General features: G+C 37.8%; 1 protein-coding gene across 7 annotated transcripts in view; it reads right to left on the bottom strand.

Moving 5' to 3' along the window:
* MLLT10 (MLLT10 histone lysine methyltransferase DOT1L cofactor) overlaps positions 1 to 16,766 on the bottom strand; it is a 132,955-nt gene that overhangs the window by 5,391 nt on the left and 110,798 nt on the right. For all 7 annotated transcript variants that reach the window (XM_041122678.1, XM_041122679.1, XM_030009923.2 and 4 more), the window contains 6 exons: positions 15,394 to 15,511; positions 14,007 to 14,079; positions 9,320 to 9,474; positions 7,256 to 7,444; positions 6,755 to 6,843; positions 6,268 to 6,629 (listed from right to left, as the gene is read on the bottom strand). In XM_041122678.1, the coding sequence (XP_040978612.1) occupies positions 6,268 to 6,629; positions 6,755 to 6,843; positions 7,256 to 7,444; positions 9,320 to 9,474; positions 14,007 to 14,079; positions 15,394 to 15,511 (986 nt within the window). The remainder of the gene's footprint in view (positions 1 to 6,267; positions 6,630 to 6,754; positions 6,844 to 7,255; positions 7,445 to 9,319; positions 9,475 to 14,006; positions 14,080 to 15,393; positions 15,512 to 16,766) is intronic.

Raw genomic sequence — 16,766 nt, 5'->3', positions numbered from 1 at the left:
TACTACTTAGCTCCCAGTCCCTCTTTTCATGCCTACATAAAATTTTCTGCAGCTATTTAGGAAATTGGGCAGTGTCCTGGTTTCGGCTGGGATAGAGTTGATTTTTTTTCTAGTAGCTGGTATGGTGTTATGTTTTGGGTTCAGTATGAGAATAATGTTGATAACACACTGATGGTTTCAGTTGTTGCTAAGTAGTGTTTAGACTCAGTCAAGGATTTTTCAGCTTCTCATGCCCAGCCAGCAAGAAGGTTGGAGGGGCACAAGAAGTTGGGAGGGGACACAGCCAGGGCAGCTGACCCAAACTGGCCAGAGGGGTATGTGATGTCATGCCCAGTATATAAAACTGTATAAAAGCATGCCCCCAGTATATAAACTGAGGGGAGTTGGCTTGGGAGGGATCCCCACTTGGGAACTAACTGGGCATCAGTCGGCAAGTGGTGAGCAATTGCATCATGCATCACTTGTTTTGTATATTCCAATTCTTTTATTATTATTGTCATTTTATTATTGTTATTATTATTTTCTTCCTTTCTGTCCTATTAAACTGTTCTTATCTCAACGCATGTTTTACTTTTTTCCCCCCTAATTCTCTCACTCATCCCTCTGGGTGGGGGACAGTGAGTGAACGGCTGTGTGGTGCTTAGCTGCTGGCTGGGGTTAAACCATGACAGGCAGGGAACTGATCCAGCTGACAACTGGTCTGAAAATAAAGGGTTTCTTCACCTATGCCAGTTCACTGCAAGAACAACAGCATGAACAAGGGTGGGTTTGGAACAGAAGACCAGGAAGACAACTGGATTTATTCTTTCGGTACTAGTTTTAGCTTTTACTAGTTTAAAACACCCATTGAATTATTGTGTAGTTTCATGATAGGTTTACCCTGCTATTGAAAGGTTAAGTATTTCCCTTTCAGCTGTACCTTTCTGACCCCTCCCCTTGCTCTAGGTCTTGCACAATGAGCTGCATCTCATGGGAACTGAGCTGAAACCTAAGCCAATACAAAACACACTGAAAGATTATCTATTAATGTAGATGAGGTTATTGTGTGAATTCACAAGCACTAGTACCAGCAAGAAGGCATGCATGCGATGACCAACAAGATGACAGGATTGCTAGGTGTGATTGGTAGTAAGGAATTAAATTAACTTAAATCAGCCACAAATCCGCACAGTTAGGCTACAATCATTTAGCTCTTCAGGACACACAGTATTTGCATATTGTAGCTGGGCTCTGTGATCACTTTGACATTTACTTTGTATCAACCAGCCAGTATGAAAATACCCATAGCATCACCATTCTCTACTGCTGGGACAGGGCAAGCAACGCAAACTTTGTTTCATACTTCATTTGATGGCCTCAATGCTATGGGAAACACGTGCTGGGCTACACTTATTAGCTCCTATAGGGAATGGGAAATCTATGTTTATGGAAAGTTTATGGGGCCACATGGGATCAACCAAAGGTACTGAGGCAGCTGATGGAAGTGCTCACCAAGCTACTTTCCATCATTTATCAGCAGTCATGGCTAACCGGGGAGGTCCCACTTGACTGGAGGTCAGCAAATGTGACATCCATCTACAAGAAGGGCCAGAAGAAGGATCTGGGGAACTACAGGCCTGTCAGTCTGAGCTGGTGCTGGGGAAGGTCATGGAGCAGATCATCCTGAGTGCCATCACACGGCACATACAGGACAACCAGGTGATCAGGCCCAGTCAGCATGGGTTTATGAAAGGCAGGTCCTGCTTGACCAACCTGATCTCCTTCTATGACAAGGTGACCTGCTTAGTGGATGAGGGAAAGGCTGTGGATGTTGTCTACCTGGACTTCAGTAAAGCCTTTGACACCGTTTCCCACAGCATTCTCCTGGAGAAACTGGCTGCTCATGGCTTGGACAGGCGTACGCTTCGCTGGGTAAAAAACTGGCCAATAGCATCCTGGCTTGTATCAGAAATGGTGTGGCCAACAGGACAGGGCAGTGATCATTCCCCTGTACTTGACACTGGTGAGGCAGCACCTCAAATCCTGTGTTCAGTTTTGGGCCCCTCACCACAAGACAGACATTGAGGTGCTGGAGCGTGTCCAAAGAAGAGCAACGAAGCTGGTGAAGGGCCTGGAGCACAAGTCCTCTGAGGAGCAGCTGAGGGAACTGGGGTTGTTTAGCCTGGAGAAAAGGAGGCTGAGGGGAGACCTTATCGCTCTCTACAACTACCTGAGAGGAGGTTGTAGCGAGGTGGATGCTGGTCTCTTCTCCCAAGTAATGAGCGATAGGACAAGAGGAGATGGTCTCAAGTTGTGCCAGGGGAGGTTTAGATTGGATATTAGGAAAAATTTCTTCACCGAAAGGGTTGTCAAGCATTGGAACAGGCTGCCCAGGGAAGTGGTGGAGTCACCATCCCTGGAAGTATTTAAAAGACATGTAGACATGGCACTCCGGGACATGGTTTAGTGGGACTTGGCAGTGTTAGGTTTACAGTTGGACTTGATGATCTTAAAGGTCTTTTCCAACCTAAATGATTCTATGATTTCCCATCATCTACTTCACAACATTCATTACTATCACTTCTACTACTCTCCTGGTCCTCAAACCTCATCAATGGTCTTTCTCCTCAGCCAAAAAGTCAATTCTACTGACCTTGTCCTGTGCAAGCCATTTTGCCTCCGATTATTCTTGCTGTGCTGTTTTTTCCCTTGTATTATACCCTTTTCTGAAACTGCATAATCAGAACTGCACATAATATTCCAGGTACGTACACACCAAAGATTTAACGTAACAGAACACAAAATGGATAATGCCGTTCTGTTTATTCCCCAATAACTGCTAGCAATATTTGTTTGATTGTTGATGAAAGCAGAGATGACACTTCACCTATCCAAGGAAACTCCTAGTTTTTCCTCCTGAGCTACAACAGCAAAACTCAGGCCTAACATAAGCTAGAACTGCGCATGTGTTTGACTTTCAAACGATGACACTCATCGATTAATTGAAATTCCTTAAAACAGCTTTAAATTCAATTGTATAAAAAATATTTGTAACAACTGCAAAAAATAAGTACCTTCAGTTTGACTAATATTACCATTATTTTCTTCTTCTCTTTACCTCACTTTTTCTGTATTCTTCTATACTGGAATGAATCTTCTCCACTGTTTTTTCATTCTTTTACCCCATTCTTTCTTTTTTCCTATGTCATGTTTTATCTTTGCACTTCTTTTTTCTGCTGTTGTTCTCCTTTCTCTTTATCTGCTCTGCCCTCCCTCTTGCTCTGCATTGGCACTTGAACGAAAATACCCTCAGCCAGCAGCTGAGATCTAAGAAACAAAACCTAACTGCAAAAGACAAAATGCTGCAGCTCCTGAGCTTTCCAGAAGAGGCAGTTCTCTGGATTTCACCACAGAGCTTTCTCTAAACCAGATCAGCTTAGAATGTAAATTTAATCCTTTTTAGCTTCTCATTAAAAGGTATACGATCAGTCTGAAACTCTCGATCCTACAGTCTTCTCTGGTTGTGAGAACATAAAGAAACAATCCTATCTTTTTCCTCAAATCACTTAATCTCCCGGTTGCTAGCAATCTGCATTAATCCATCTTTTTCCCAGAAAAGGATCGACTATTTTTCTCTGCCGAATGAATGTAGGCTCTTTTACCTACAGTTTGAAACTCCTCCAAACAGCAATGTGCAAATCAGTGTTTTCTCACCTCCCCATGTCCCACAGTTAAAGAGCTCACAGGAATAAGGACAATATGCATAAAGAAGTCTTCATGTATTGGTGAATAATCTAGCTATTTTTCAAATGAAACTGTCCGAACAGATTCTGAAGCTTGGGAAGTTACTGTAAGTAGCAACTTACAGGAACATCTGGGAAGTCTTTTAATTACAGAACAACACAAAAAAGTTAGAAAGTAGGGCTGAGTTCTTATGTGGCTTTCCATTGTCTTGTGAATAATGATTTAAACCACCTCCAAACTTGATCACCACCATACAATCTAAGCAGGTTCAGAGAGCTCACAATAGCATGATAGCAAGCCTCCATGCCTGCCTGTGCTTGTTACCATTTAACCTTTCCACTTACTCAGTTCAAAGAGTAGTGATACCTAGAGGCATTTAACATTAAAGAAATAGTCAGCTAGTTGCCACAAACAGCATTGAACTAAGAGTGGCAGGAACAAATGGTGTCCCATACAGTTTTAGAACCAATAATCTCAGCCAGTAGAAAATACTTTTTTTCCCCCTTCATTCAAAGTCATCCCAGAGCCTCTTCACAACTTAGTTCCAGTAACAGAAGTTTTTTCATATTTTTCACTGAAGCGTAATGGAAGAAACAGGAATGAGGAATGTACGTGTCATTACTAAAATATTAGCACTGATTAGCATTAGTGCTTGCTCGGCCTGAACTTTTTTCCTCTAAATACACAATTAGAAATACTGAAAACTCACAGAAAATGGGGGCAATTGTGAAACACCTCAAAAGGAAGGGGGCCCAGCAAATCATCTGGATGAGCTCAATAAAGCAGAGAATTGTGTGAAAAGTGCACTTTAAAATTTAATATAAACATTAATTTTAAATTAGTGTTATTGAGGGACCAATGCAGAAAAAACAGAAATAGAGAAATGGAAATGTTGGCAGAGTTGTGCATCATAAGCTTGTTGTAGCAGAAAACTGGGAATCATTGGAGTATTCCAGACTATGCTAAAAGTCAGAATGAGAGCTTATGAACAGGATACTAGTTGCAGTATTCTGTGTGAACTGGAATAGCCTACTAATAGGCTACACACTCAAGAGTTACAGCAGTTCTGATGGCTATTAAAAAAAAAACAAAAACAAACCAACCAAACTTCTGCAATACAGAGTCAGAAATAAATAATCTGTGTATTAACAAAATCATATGAGAAAACAGCAGCATGACCAGTATATTTTGGCATTACCTGAAAGTGGAATGCATTATACAACTAGTTAATATTATTGATTTTGTCTAGTATTTCTCACTTTTCCTCATATTTCGTGTTTTCAGCAAACCTCTGATACTCAGAGAAGAAAACTTTTCATTAACAAAATGTCTTTTGTTTAACCTGTGATATTTTATGTTCATATATGATATAAACTATGAAAAAATATAACCTCCTCCATAAAAATATAATAGCACATGAAAACAACAGGATACACTTGAAAGTATCAGGTTTTATGAGCCTATTGAAGCAATACCACACAATGATATGGTACACAAATATTCAGGAGCTGCCAAACGAACAGCAGCTCAGAAACTGGAAAAAGAAGCTACAAAACTAGGGATCCCTTGCATCATTCCAATCACATATGCCTTTTTTGGTGGGTAATCCACCATAATCTCCAAAAATAAACTCTACTTAAAGACAAGTAATCCACTCCCTATTTGCAGGCATTTCTTTCTACATAGAACTGTAGTTCTCCTTCCTAAGCGAGGACAATACAAGGGGTGGGGGGAAGGGGAGCAGGGAGAATGACTTAGCCCAGGCTCTGCTCCATCCCAAAATACTTCCAGACCAAGCAGTCCATTCCCCTCCCTGGAAAGCAGATGTCTCCTTTTGTTACCCATTTGCCTTGCAGCTCAAGCAGCAGCAGTTTATGCTGCTGAGGATACCTGGTGTTGGTGAAGGGCTGTTACAAATACTCAAGCATAGATCTTTTTATGCATTTAAGGGGAAAAAAGAAAAAATAAAATCCTTAGGAACATCACTTGAAAAACTAATTTTGTTGTCTTTGGAGTCAGATGCAGAGAACTGAAAACACCATGCAACTGTATTACTACTTTGATTAGTTATGCCTATTACACCTTTAATTACATGACCATATACTGTTCTCCTTCTCCCCCTCCCCCCTTCTTACTGCAACAAATGGTAGCTTTTCCAGTGCTCCTTTAATCCTGGAAGAACAATTGGCAGGACAAAGAATATTGTTTTCTGAACTAAAAAAAGAGCTGAAGCACATTTACATAACTACATTTGTTTGGGAATGTGACTTGATTAAAAAAACAGGAATAAATGGACACAATTCATATGGACACAATGGACATAAATTCACAAAAGCTAAACGGAAAACATCTCTTCTTTAACTTGACTGCTTGTGCTTCCATTAAATGCTTTCTTACTTTCATTCACAGATCAGGAGCAGAACCTAGTTTGGCAATTACAGGCTAACGAAGAAACAGTACCTTTTGAATAAGACAGTTAAAAATATAGCTAAACTAAAGAACAGCAGGCGCTATCAGGAAATCATAAAATCAGCAAATTCCTACCTGTTATTTAATGTGGTTGGCAGAGGATGCGTTGCACTGGGTGGCACAGTTGCATGAGTGAGAGGAGAAGGGTTCTGCGATATTGTTGCTGGGGTCTGAATTACCCCATTTAAAGCCCCTACAATTCCATTGATTGCCAGCTGGCTGGCTGGCAGTGCTCCAATTATTCCACCCACACCAGGCACTGCAGGAATGGTGGAGGTTACAGTCTGCATACCACTAGCTAGTGCCCCCACTGTCACACCATTGACCTGTTGAACTCCTGTGACTCCTGAGCCTTGCTGAGCTGGACTCTGCCCAGCAGGTGGTGGAGTGGAAAGAGCTGATGAACTGCTGGTGCTTTGTCCGCTGGAGGTTATCTCCTGGTGTAAAAACAAACAACAAAACCCCCTCAGCTGCATAAAATTTCACCTAACAGCACAATGCAAGGACTATGAGGAGTTAACTTGTAACAAGTTTAAGTTTAGAAGAAACAAATAAAAATTACCTGATTTAATACAGGAAGAGAATTGTCTGGTAAAAAACTGTTTCCCAGATGAGGGCTTTTACTGCTGTTCAAGGAATCAGTGCTAGGTGCTAAAGTAATTATTTCAAAAAAACACATAGTGGTTAAATTTCTGTAACATGTAAAAAGATTCAGAATAATTACTTCAAAATAATGTCAAAGGTAAGCATAGAAAATGTAAAGTCAACCTTAAAATCATTGCTGAATAGTAAAATATTAACTACTTGGTAAATCAATAGATTCAAACAGATGTGCTCCAGACTGAAGTAAAAAAGAAACCGCACTGGAACAACTAGTAATGTCTCATATAAATCTTCCAATTGACTTTTAAACATTTAAACACATCAACAAATACTTAGTCGATATTCATTTCATTCTACATGTATATGCATCTCCCATCAATGGCATATGTGGATGAAATAGATATTTCATATCAATACATGTTCGAATTACTTTGACACTTTAATACTCTCCTCTACTTACCTGCTTGTACTGGAAAGGCATGTACTTGATGAGAAGGGCTAGGATTTGAAGTTATTGTTGGAAAGGGCACCGAAAGCTGTGCATTGAGTAGCTGAAGCCGCTCCTTCTTAGCTGTTAGATTCTTTATCTGTTCTTCTAACCGCCTATTTTCAACCTGAAGTTGGTGTAATGATTTAAGCATTCCTAAAACTAAGGTAAAAATGCATATGTTATCTTTCATAACCACATTTAAAGAATGAATAACATCTTCATTTTTTTTATTTCTGTGTTACAGTTTGAGACTAGCATTAAGTCATATGTAAAAATATAAATAAAATTATTACTGAGAAATACATTACAGAAATTTGACTTTAAGTGGAAAGGTTTAGGATCATTTTGTGTAATTTAAAGTGCAGAAAAAAGTACATAGCGTGTGATAGTAATTTTGCAATACATCTACACCCTGGCTTAAATACAGATGAAGCTGCATCATTAGGTAGGGCTGACATTAATTTTAAGGAAACAGCAGTACCTGATAACTTATCCCCAAACCAGAATATAAAAATCGTATTATTTTAGCAGCACAGGTTAATTGCATAGTTGGGAAAAATCTATTTCAACTGCAGTATTAGAAATTTTAAACATTATCAAAACAGAAAAAGTTTGACAAATATGCATTTAACTAACAATACAGCCAACCAACAACATTCACAAGTTTGTGAAAAGGGAGGTTTTCTGCTTTAAGGCCTTGTGCAGTGAATCATAAACTTACAGAAACAATGAAAAAAATGTCATCCAACGTGAAGTTATAACGACACACCTTGTTGGGAGCAGGAGCTCTCATTTGCTTTGAGCGGCGATCTACAAATCACCCAGCAGGGAGCACTGTGTGAGCACTGCACTTACCACCCCTTTTTTTGCAGAAAAAGGGCATCATCTTCTGTACTAACCTGATTTTTACTAAGCACAGTTTTCTCAAACTCCGATTTGGTTTCAGAACTTGGATTTCCCAACTAGTACTAGAGTGTGACTGTAAAGCCACAGGGATAGCCATTTTTTTTTTTAATTCTAAATTGTATTTGTTTAACATGACCTCTGGGCCTACTACAGACATAAGTCTACTGGCATAGGCACATCTGGTCATTTCCCAAGGATTTAGCTTTTATCCCTCCTCTTCAAGTACATACAAAGGAACCCTCAGTGAGCCCAAATGAGATGCAATAAGACTTAGCTAAACCTGTCCTCCAGCTATCATGTTTAAAGGATTATCCCTGCATGAATTTCCTCACAATTAGCATTTTTGTCGGGATACCATTCATAAAAATACCAACTAGATACCACTTTACACTACCAACGAGAAGAATATGTTCAGTAAAATATAACACAAACCCTAACCTGGTATTAAAAAAAAATGGTTTTTAAACGTATTCAATCATTGTCTTTGATACTGATATATTGTTGAATATGGAGATCCAAGTGATCTACTTATCACTTATGCTTTTAATGTATTCATTCTTGAACTATTCCACTCTATTAAACCTAACTTGAAAAAATAATTATTTGCTTGTTTTGAGAATTTCATGAGAAACACAGAACATAATAAACATATGAAAGCCCAGTAGGACACCTGCCTAACATTTTAAATATTTTTTAAAAACAGCAACAGAAGTAGGCAGTTTAGATTTTAAAAAATGAAAAATGTAACGATTAAAAATTATTATGCCAATTTATATCACACAATATAAAGCAAACTGGGGAACTGTGCTATACTATTTACAGTAGTGGATCTAAGAGTCCAGAATTCATTTCCAAACTCTGCAACCGACCAGCTGGATCTACAAGTCACTTCCTCTTGCATGACACAATTTCCCCATCCATAAAAATGTAGATAATTATAGAGAACTCTCTTGTAATCTACTGAAGCCATGTGCTGCATTAGGAACTATGTTACAATTATACACGACAGTTATATTTCTATTCACAGCAGAAAATAAGTTTTTTTTAAAATTCTTGGACAACTACTGAATGGCAGTTCTGAACAACGCAGTTAACAAAAGCAGTAATAAACAGAATGTGAGTACTTACTGTCACTAGGGGTGCCTTGCTCTAACAAAAACTGTTGTCCTTCACTCCATTGCCTCTCCAGAAGCTGTTCTATGCTGGCTGCTACTGGGGGCAAATTTTCCCCAGAACTGTTCCCTGATTGATCATAGCGAATCTGCAAGCTGCTTACAGGGGATCTGTTGAAAATATTGCAATTCATTGTTTAAAGAAAAGGATGGAAGGAAATATATTAGTAAAAGGCTGTTGAAGTTTCTTACCTTATATAAGGCCTTAGCACCTACATATCTTACACTTCCAAGACTAAGTTAATTCATCAAAATCACTAAGAAACGCTGGTTCTCACTGCCAAGGCTTTAATAAAAGAAAGATGTAGTATTTCATAGCATGATAATTTATACTGAGAAAGCACATACAGACTAACATAATACCTAACTGACAAACAGCATTGTATTAAATTATACAACACATACTTCTACAGCAGGAAACGACTGTATATGGATACATAGAGCAACTGTCTTGGGGGGGGGGGGGGGGGGGGGGGGGGTGTCTTCAAAACTTTCCCAGAGAAAACTGGGAAAATAAAAACAATTTATTAAAATCAGCAAAGTAATGGTACTTCCACACAGAAAGGCCATATATAATTCCACTGCCTAACTTGTTCTAAAAAGAATCATGTAAAACCAGATTTTTGAGCGACTATGTGAAAATATTACTTCACAAGGGACGCAATGAAAGTTGAACTTATCCTCTGTCTGTCCTGTGCACACTTAATATACTTCCTTTTTTACTCATGATCACACATAGTTCAAAGAATAATCCCTTTGCCACATGTCTTTTCTCATTCTGGAGAAAATTAAATATTCAGCACACAGCCACTGAGAAAGCTGGCTACCCTGCAGGTCCTATGAGAAGGCTTCTTTTGCACTGGATGGGGCAAAATTTAACCTGTGAACAAAACCAGATGCTCAGTGTATTTCTGACACAGTATTCTGGCCTCACGTATGCATGGTCCCATTGCTCGTACAGGACAAACACCAAAGCCTGCTAAAAGCTGGATAGTGCTTTTGTTTGTTTTGTTGTTGTGCTGTTTTTTTAAATCAACTCCAGTGAGCTTAGATTCAGGTTCTTATATATTAGTTATTACTGCAACTAATAACTAGTGGTGCCATCAGAGGTTCACAGCTGTACTGTTCTACATGCAGTGCAAACTTGCCAACAAGACCACCATAGTCCCAGTACCAGACAACATATAGAGCTCAGGAAATCAGTGTGTTAATTATGATTAGTGTAATAAGCAGTGGTCACAGCACATTAGCTACCTAACGACTGTCAAGCATTTTGTAGGCACCAGAGCAAAGCGATTTTTATGAGAAAAGATTTTAAGTAGGTGACTTAAGAGCTCTGTAAGTATTTATAAATAATTCCTCTTTTGCATACAGAATAAAAGAAGAAAAAACACTTGTTAAAACAAAAAGCCCTGATGAATGGGTAACCAAGGTAGTGTTTTTTGACAAGAGATGACAACTCAACAGCGTTTAACAGTTCAGCACAGACATGGCAAAACCAGCCTTAAAACTAGTTATTTACATGATGTGCTGAAGTGATAAGAAGGAAGGTTTATGTGGAAACATTCTGAACAGATGTACTACACCACACAAACAAGCCACTTTAAAAAAAAAACAACAAAAAAACCCCCAAAGCAAAACAGAAAAAAAAAAAAACCAAACAAAACCAAAACCAGAAAACAAATACAGAAAACCACCATACGACCCCCACAGCAACTTCTTTCTCTGTATGCATGCTTCTGAAGGGCGCATAACACTACTCTAACAGATTGCACCATTTGAATTATAAATCACCAACAAAATTCTTGCTGGTCTTAGGACTGTTTCCTATCAATTTCACAAAGGTAGAAAGAAAGCAACACATGACTGTATAACCTCTGCAATCCTTCACTAGAAGCCTGTACAGAAGGAGAAAAAAAAAAAAAAAAAAAAAAAAAATCTAGATTTCCGTGTATCACAACATTAGTCAATCCATTGTCTTCCAGCTGAACCCCTACCTCATCCATTAGACATGATACGGTTCCTATATACTAGGGTTGAATCCTTATTCCAAATAGTATTTGATCATAGTTTCCAACAGGATTAGAAGTGTGCTGTATGTACAGGTCTGATGCCGTCACTGAGATGGGAATCCCTTGTTTCATGTTTTATACCTTGCTTACTTTTGCAACTGTTTTTTGTTTAAGTTTGGGGTACAGTTATTCATACTCTTATAGTATTAACTATAAGCAATACTGCTTTTAGATACAGGCATAGATATGTATTTCAACACAGGTATTACATAACACATTTTTAAATCCAAGATTAAGTATGGGGTAAAAAAAGTTTAAGTGCTACCTTGGGAAAAGCAGCAATTGCTTTGCAGAACAGAAACAGCTCACATATAACCTGGTATATTCATATTTCTTATATATATTAAGATTTTAAATATGACAGCTTAAACATCAACCACTTTGGCTATATAGGGGTACAAAGATACAACCACATGAATTTGAAATGACCATACATCTCATTAGACACACGTCTTCTCTGAAGAGCTGCAATTGGCTGCATCATCAACAGCAAACAATTGTTTCTGCAAGTGTTTTTATTTTAAGCAACTATTTGAAAATTACATGGCTCTTTCGGAGAAGTGTGTTATTTATGTATCTCATAAGCTTCAAAGGGAATGGAGTCAGAACTTGCAGAAAAATAATTTTAATAGATAAAGCAGGTAGCATTCAGAGTTGCAAGGTTTTCAGAGAGCAGATTTTTGAAGTTAGCTTTTTATTCCCTAAAAGCCATATTTTAAGTAATCAGAGTTACTTATTTATTTAACTGGGGAAGGTGGGGAGTCATCTACACATTTTAGAAACATCGACATACATGTGATCTTTCTTATCGCACAAACCAGGGGTGAAATCTGCTGACTACTGAACTTAATTGAATGGGCAAGTTTTCTGAATTTTTTCCATGCTAGGTATTTCAGACTAAGTTTTTCCGTCTTTCAATTCTGGAACTACAGCAATGATTTCTCCTTCTCCCTCCCCCCACCTTTTTTGGCTTGTTTTTGAACAACTCTACTGCCAGACAAAAGCTACCTGCTCTTTGCGAAGTGCTACAGTTTCCATACGCTCAAGGAAGCTCTGCAATTGTGGACTGAGGTGCCCGTTGTATCACTCAGTTCTCCTTTGCCATCCCCATCAAAACCAGCTGAAATTTGACCATGTTGTAAGTACCCTGAATATACACTCCGTAGAAGCAACTTATTTAAGAAGTTAGCTTCCCAAATATTCTACCTAGAGACAGCCTGAACACAACTATGGCCTACTGCAAATTGTTCAAAGACCATGCCTTTGCATATTAACTGAGAAGGCACTAAAACTTGTAATTACAACAACATGTATGCATAAGAGGACTACTTAATATCTAATCAAAAGTTCTGGAATTTCCTAATTGTTGAGCATCTCCCTTTGCAAAATTCTCCTAACTTACTTGTCTGTATATATACAGACATGTTCCTTGTTTATATAAAGACTTATATGCTAATGTAAATATATGTATTTATACTGAGAACACAGTCTAAACTAATTTGTAAATACTCTATTTATTGTTTTAGAAGCAGCACGTATTGAAAAGCTTAAAAGCCAGTTCATGACTAGGTAATAACTCCTAAGTATTATAATGGATATTCTTACCCCATTCAACAAGAAGACTTTTGATTAATTAAGGAATATAATACAAGATCAACAACACCAGGCATGTACATTAAATTATCTAATTTGGAGACATTTATTATAAATTACTGTAATAAACACATGCTGTAACAATCAAATTCATTGTTACAATGCTGTATCTGTGTAACTACCATTTTTTAGCTATCCTAAAATCCTTTTCAAGATAAAATCCCCATGGTTAGTCCCTAAGTAACAAAATAGGAGTAATGACACTATAAAATCTAATTCATATGGGATCCAGTATGGAAAATAAAGCCCTTTAAAAAAAAGATTGACTTAAAATACACAGAAAATATTACTGAAGTATTTAAAACTCAATATTGAAATTTTAACAGCGAGTATTGTTTAAAACAAAACAACGTGATACAATTCCAGCAGAATTCTTAAGTCAAACTTCTGTAGTAGAGATGAACTGCAGCAGAACAAAAAAAAAGTACTTTTTTTTCCCACAGAGATTTGTTGCATGTTTTTGAAGTGGTGAGGGAAAGGGAAAAAAATATTTGTTTGAAATTTTTACTGATATTTAACTTCTCAGACCATCTTACTCCTGTAATTGCTGTAGTCTTTAAGTCTATGGGATGTTGAAATTTTTGCAGCTATGACTAAAAATATGATTGTGGTAACAAATCTGAGGAGATAAGTAGTACATGTTGATTAAATGATAGATAAATCCCCCTAAAGCAAGTCTCCATTCCTTAAGTCCTTCATTTGTAAACCTAATTTCAGTTGACACAAAAGTAAATTTCGGCACATTTTTAGCTATCTGGACATATTAGGGATTCCATATGTATATATCTCCATATCCATACTACATATATATATATAGGCTTTTAAAACACTTATGTATTACTAGTAAAAAAGACAGTGAAGTTTCCAAATCTTAAAACATTTCCTCTGCCTGCACTCTCCAATGTAAATAATGCTTACCGTGGTGAGAGACTTCCTCTGGGTGAACCTCCTCTGCCAACAAGGCTGCGGCTATTATCTCCAAGATCTTGATCTGCAGTGTAAATATTTCACAGCTGATAAATCGACTCTTCTTAGATAAGAGTTTTAAAGCTGATGTAGGTATTTTTAAAATACCTTAAATCTCAACTTTTATCTGTAGTTACTGCTGAAGAGTGAATACGTAACTAGTTTAAGATTGTTGAACTGTAGCATGTAAGGTGTTGTCCTTACACATTTCCGAGGCTGTACCAGGCCATGGATTATGTTCACTTCTTTCATTCCTTTCAGTTTTACAGCACAGAAGCGTGGTTTGCATTTGCAGTACCCTCCCCTCAGCCACTTTTAATTTGTACGGTGAAAGTAATGAATCACAGCTGTGGACAGCTAATCTGTATGCTTATCACAGCAAATCCTGATGCTCTGTATTTTTTTAACACTTTGCATCCCAAAACAACTCATAAAATACATAACGTATTAAACATACTGCTGCCATCTAACAAGCACACGTTATTCTGCAAATACACTGAAAACTTTATGAAAGCATATAATTCACTAATTCCTATTTATAAGCAGAAGCATAGGAAAGTCCCTTGCTAAAAAGGTAGTAAAACAAACAAAAAAGGCCTCATTAAATATACGAAAACGTTTTGCTTGGAAGGACTCAAAAGGGTTATTTTCCCTATGGCCTCTCAATAAAATAACCCTATCTGCCCCCTTCAAGGTTGCCCTCCCCCTATTCTGAGTCAAGTGACCTCCGACCTCTTGGAGGGCAAAGACATGACTGATCCATTCTTGGTAAACTGCTAAACTCATTCCCTTCCCCCAAACAGGCATGACTACTACGACATGTCAACAAATCCTTACGGAGGGAATGAAACAAAGCAAAGCCAGCGGCTCATTAAAACTGTAGAGGAGAGCCAATGGTACAAAATGCCAATCGGTAAATATTCACAAGATTATTAAATGCTGCAGAAGTTCTCTAACAGGATCGCTTTCACACGAAGTTGTATGTAATGCAATTTCATGAATTATGCAAATAAAGGTTTAAACTATTCACGACAAAACCCAGAGCTGTGTTACTCTCGTTGCAAAGAGCCCCGAACTGAACACATCAATCACAGAAGTCACAGGAGACATTGTTGCATTCCTGCCTGCTGATGGCTCTGCTTAAACATTTACATTTCAGACACAAAAAAAAAAAAAAAAAAAAAAAAAAAAAAAAAAAGAAGAAAACCCGTGCTGTTCTGCAGGACCACTGAGAATTTACCAAATGCTGAGCAGAACTCAAAAATAAAATTTAACAATCTTTTTAAAAACACTTAAGTCTGTGAAGTTGTGCATTTCTCACCAGCAGCGGGAAGCTTACCTGCTTGGCTGTTTTCAGACTGAGCTATAAGTGCTGCCATTGCTGAATTTGGATTCAGCCTATTGCCGTACATGTGGGATGGAGGCAGACTGAGAGAAGATCCAGGTAGGGTGTTTGCCTGCAAGAAACCAATTAAAACTTGAATCGTTTTTAAAAAGGGGGGGAGAAATTCTAAATGTATTTTAAAGAAGCCTTCCTAATGCACAATTACTAATTTTTTTAAGTTGAGTCTTTTTAAAAAACTGAACGCATGTAAAAGAAAAAAATATTATTTTCCATTTTTAAGTACAGAAATAGAATTGCAGTACTTTGAGAATATATCAGGATTTAAAGTGTGTTTTAAGTGTCATTGGCAAGAACTGTTAATTTAAAAACCTTCAAATAAAAAAATTACTGCAGCAAATATTAAAAATACCTAAATTGCATTTTAAAACAACCACAGTGTAGCAGGATGGGGAGACTTCCTTGCAATCCTTAAGTATGCACTCAATGCTAGGACTTAGTAGCATGGCGACCATGTGGTTATCCTACTAATTATTTAATCTTATTAAACCATTTACAAAATAAGGGCAGGTAGACAACAGATGTCTCACAAATGCTTGGGTTCCTTACATCACAAGCCGGCTGTGGAGGTCAAAAGGTCCAACCTTCAGCTCTATAGTTTAACTACACAGAGCCATATTTCCTTTGCTCGACTCCATCATTAGTAAAACCTGCACACTATTTTGTTACTTCCTATTTTGATAGACTTGGAAGCCTGGTGTTTTTTTGTTTTGTTTTGTTTTTATTTTAAAGAACGCAAACAGCCATTACAAGTATGTTTTCTATACAATAGGGGGCTCACCGAATCACAGCTTTGCCCTGACCCCATATAAGGAACTGTATTTTTGGCAGTTGGCCAGCTCTACTTATTGAAGAGCTCCCAAAGTTTGTGTTCATTCATGTTGCTAACCACAATTCTGAAGGTCTCTGCTGGGACTTGTGCCAAACAAGCGAAAATGAACCCTTAAACAGATGAAGCTAAGGAGGCTGGCCAAAATCTTGCATAATCCAATGCAATAAAAATACCTTCTTCCTTGGCTGCTTATGCTTTTTCCCTTTCGAAGAAAAGATTTGTGTCAAATGCTGAGTCGCAGATACCGGCAATCAAAGAAAAAAGGCATGGCTGCTTATTAAAAAGGCATTTTCCTACCTGATAAAAAAATTATTTCAGAACAAAGAAAAGACTGGGGGGGGGGGGGGGGGGTGGATATCAAAGATACTCAACCTGTATGATCACTGGTTTTAAAACAAATCTTTTAAGAAAATGTAAACAACCTTTACAAAGGAAACTTTTTTTGAAAAAGGAAAAAAGAAGGTGAACAGTAAGGAAC

Source organism: Aquila chrysaetos, chromosome 3 (genome assembly GCF_900496995.4).
Source record: "Aquila chrysaetos chrysaetos chromosome 3, bAquChr1.4, whole genome shotgun sequence".
Taxonomy (NCBI): Eukaryota; Metazoa; Chordata; class Aves; order Accipitriformes; family Accipitridae; genus Aquila; species Aquila chrysaetos.
The sequence above is the reverse complement of the archived record's forward strand: the minus strand, read 5'-3'. Positions and strand labels throughout refer to the sequence as shown.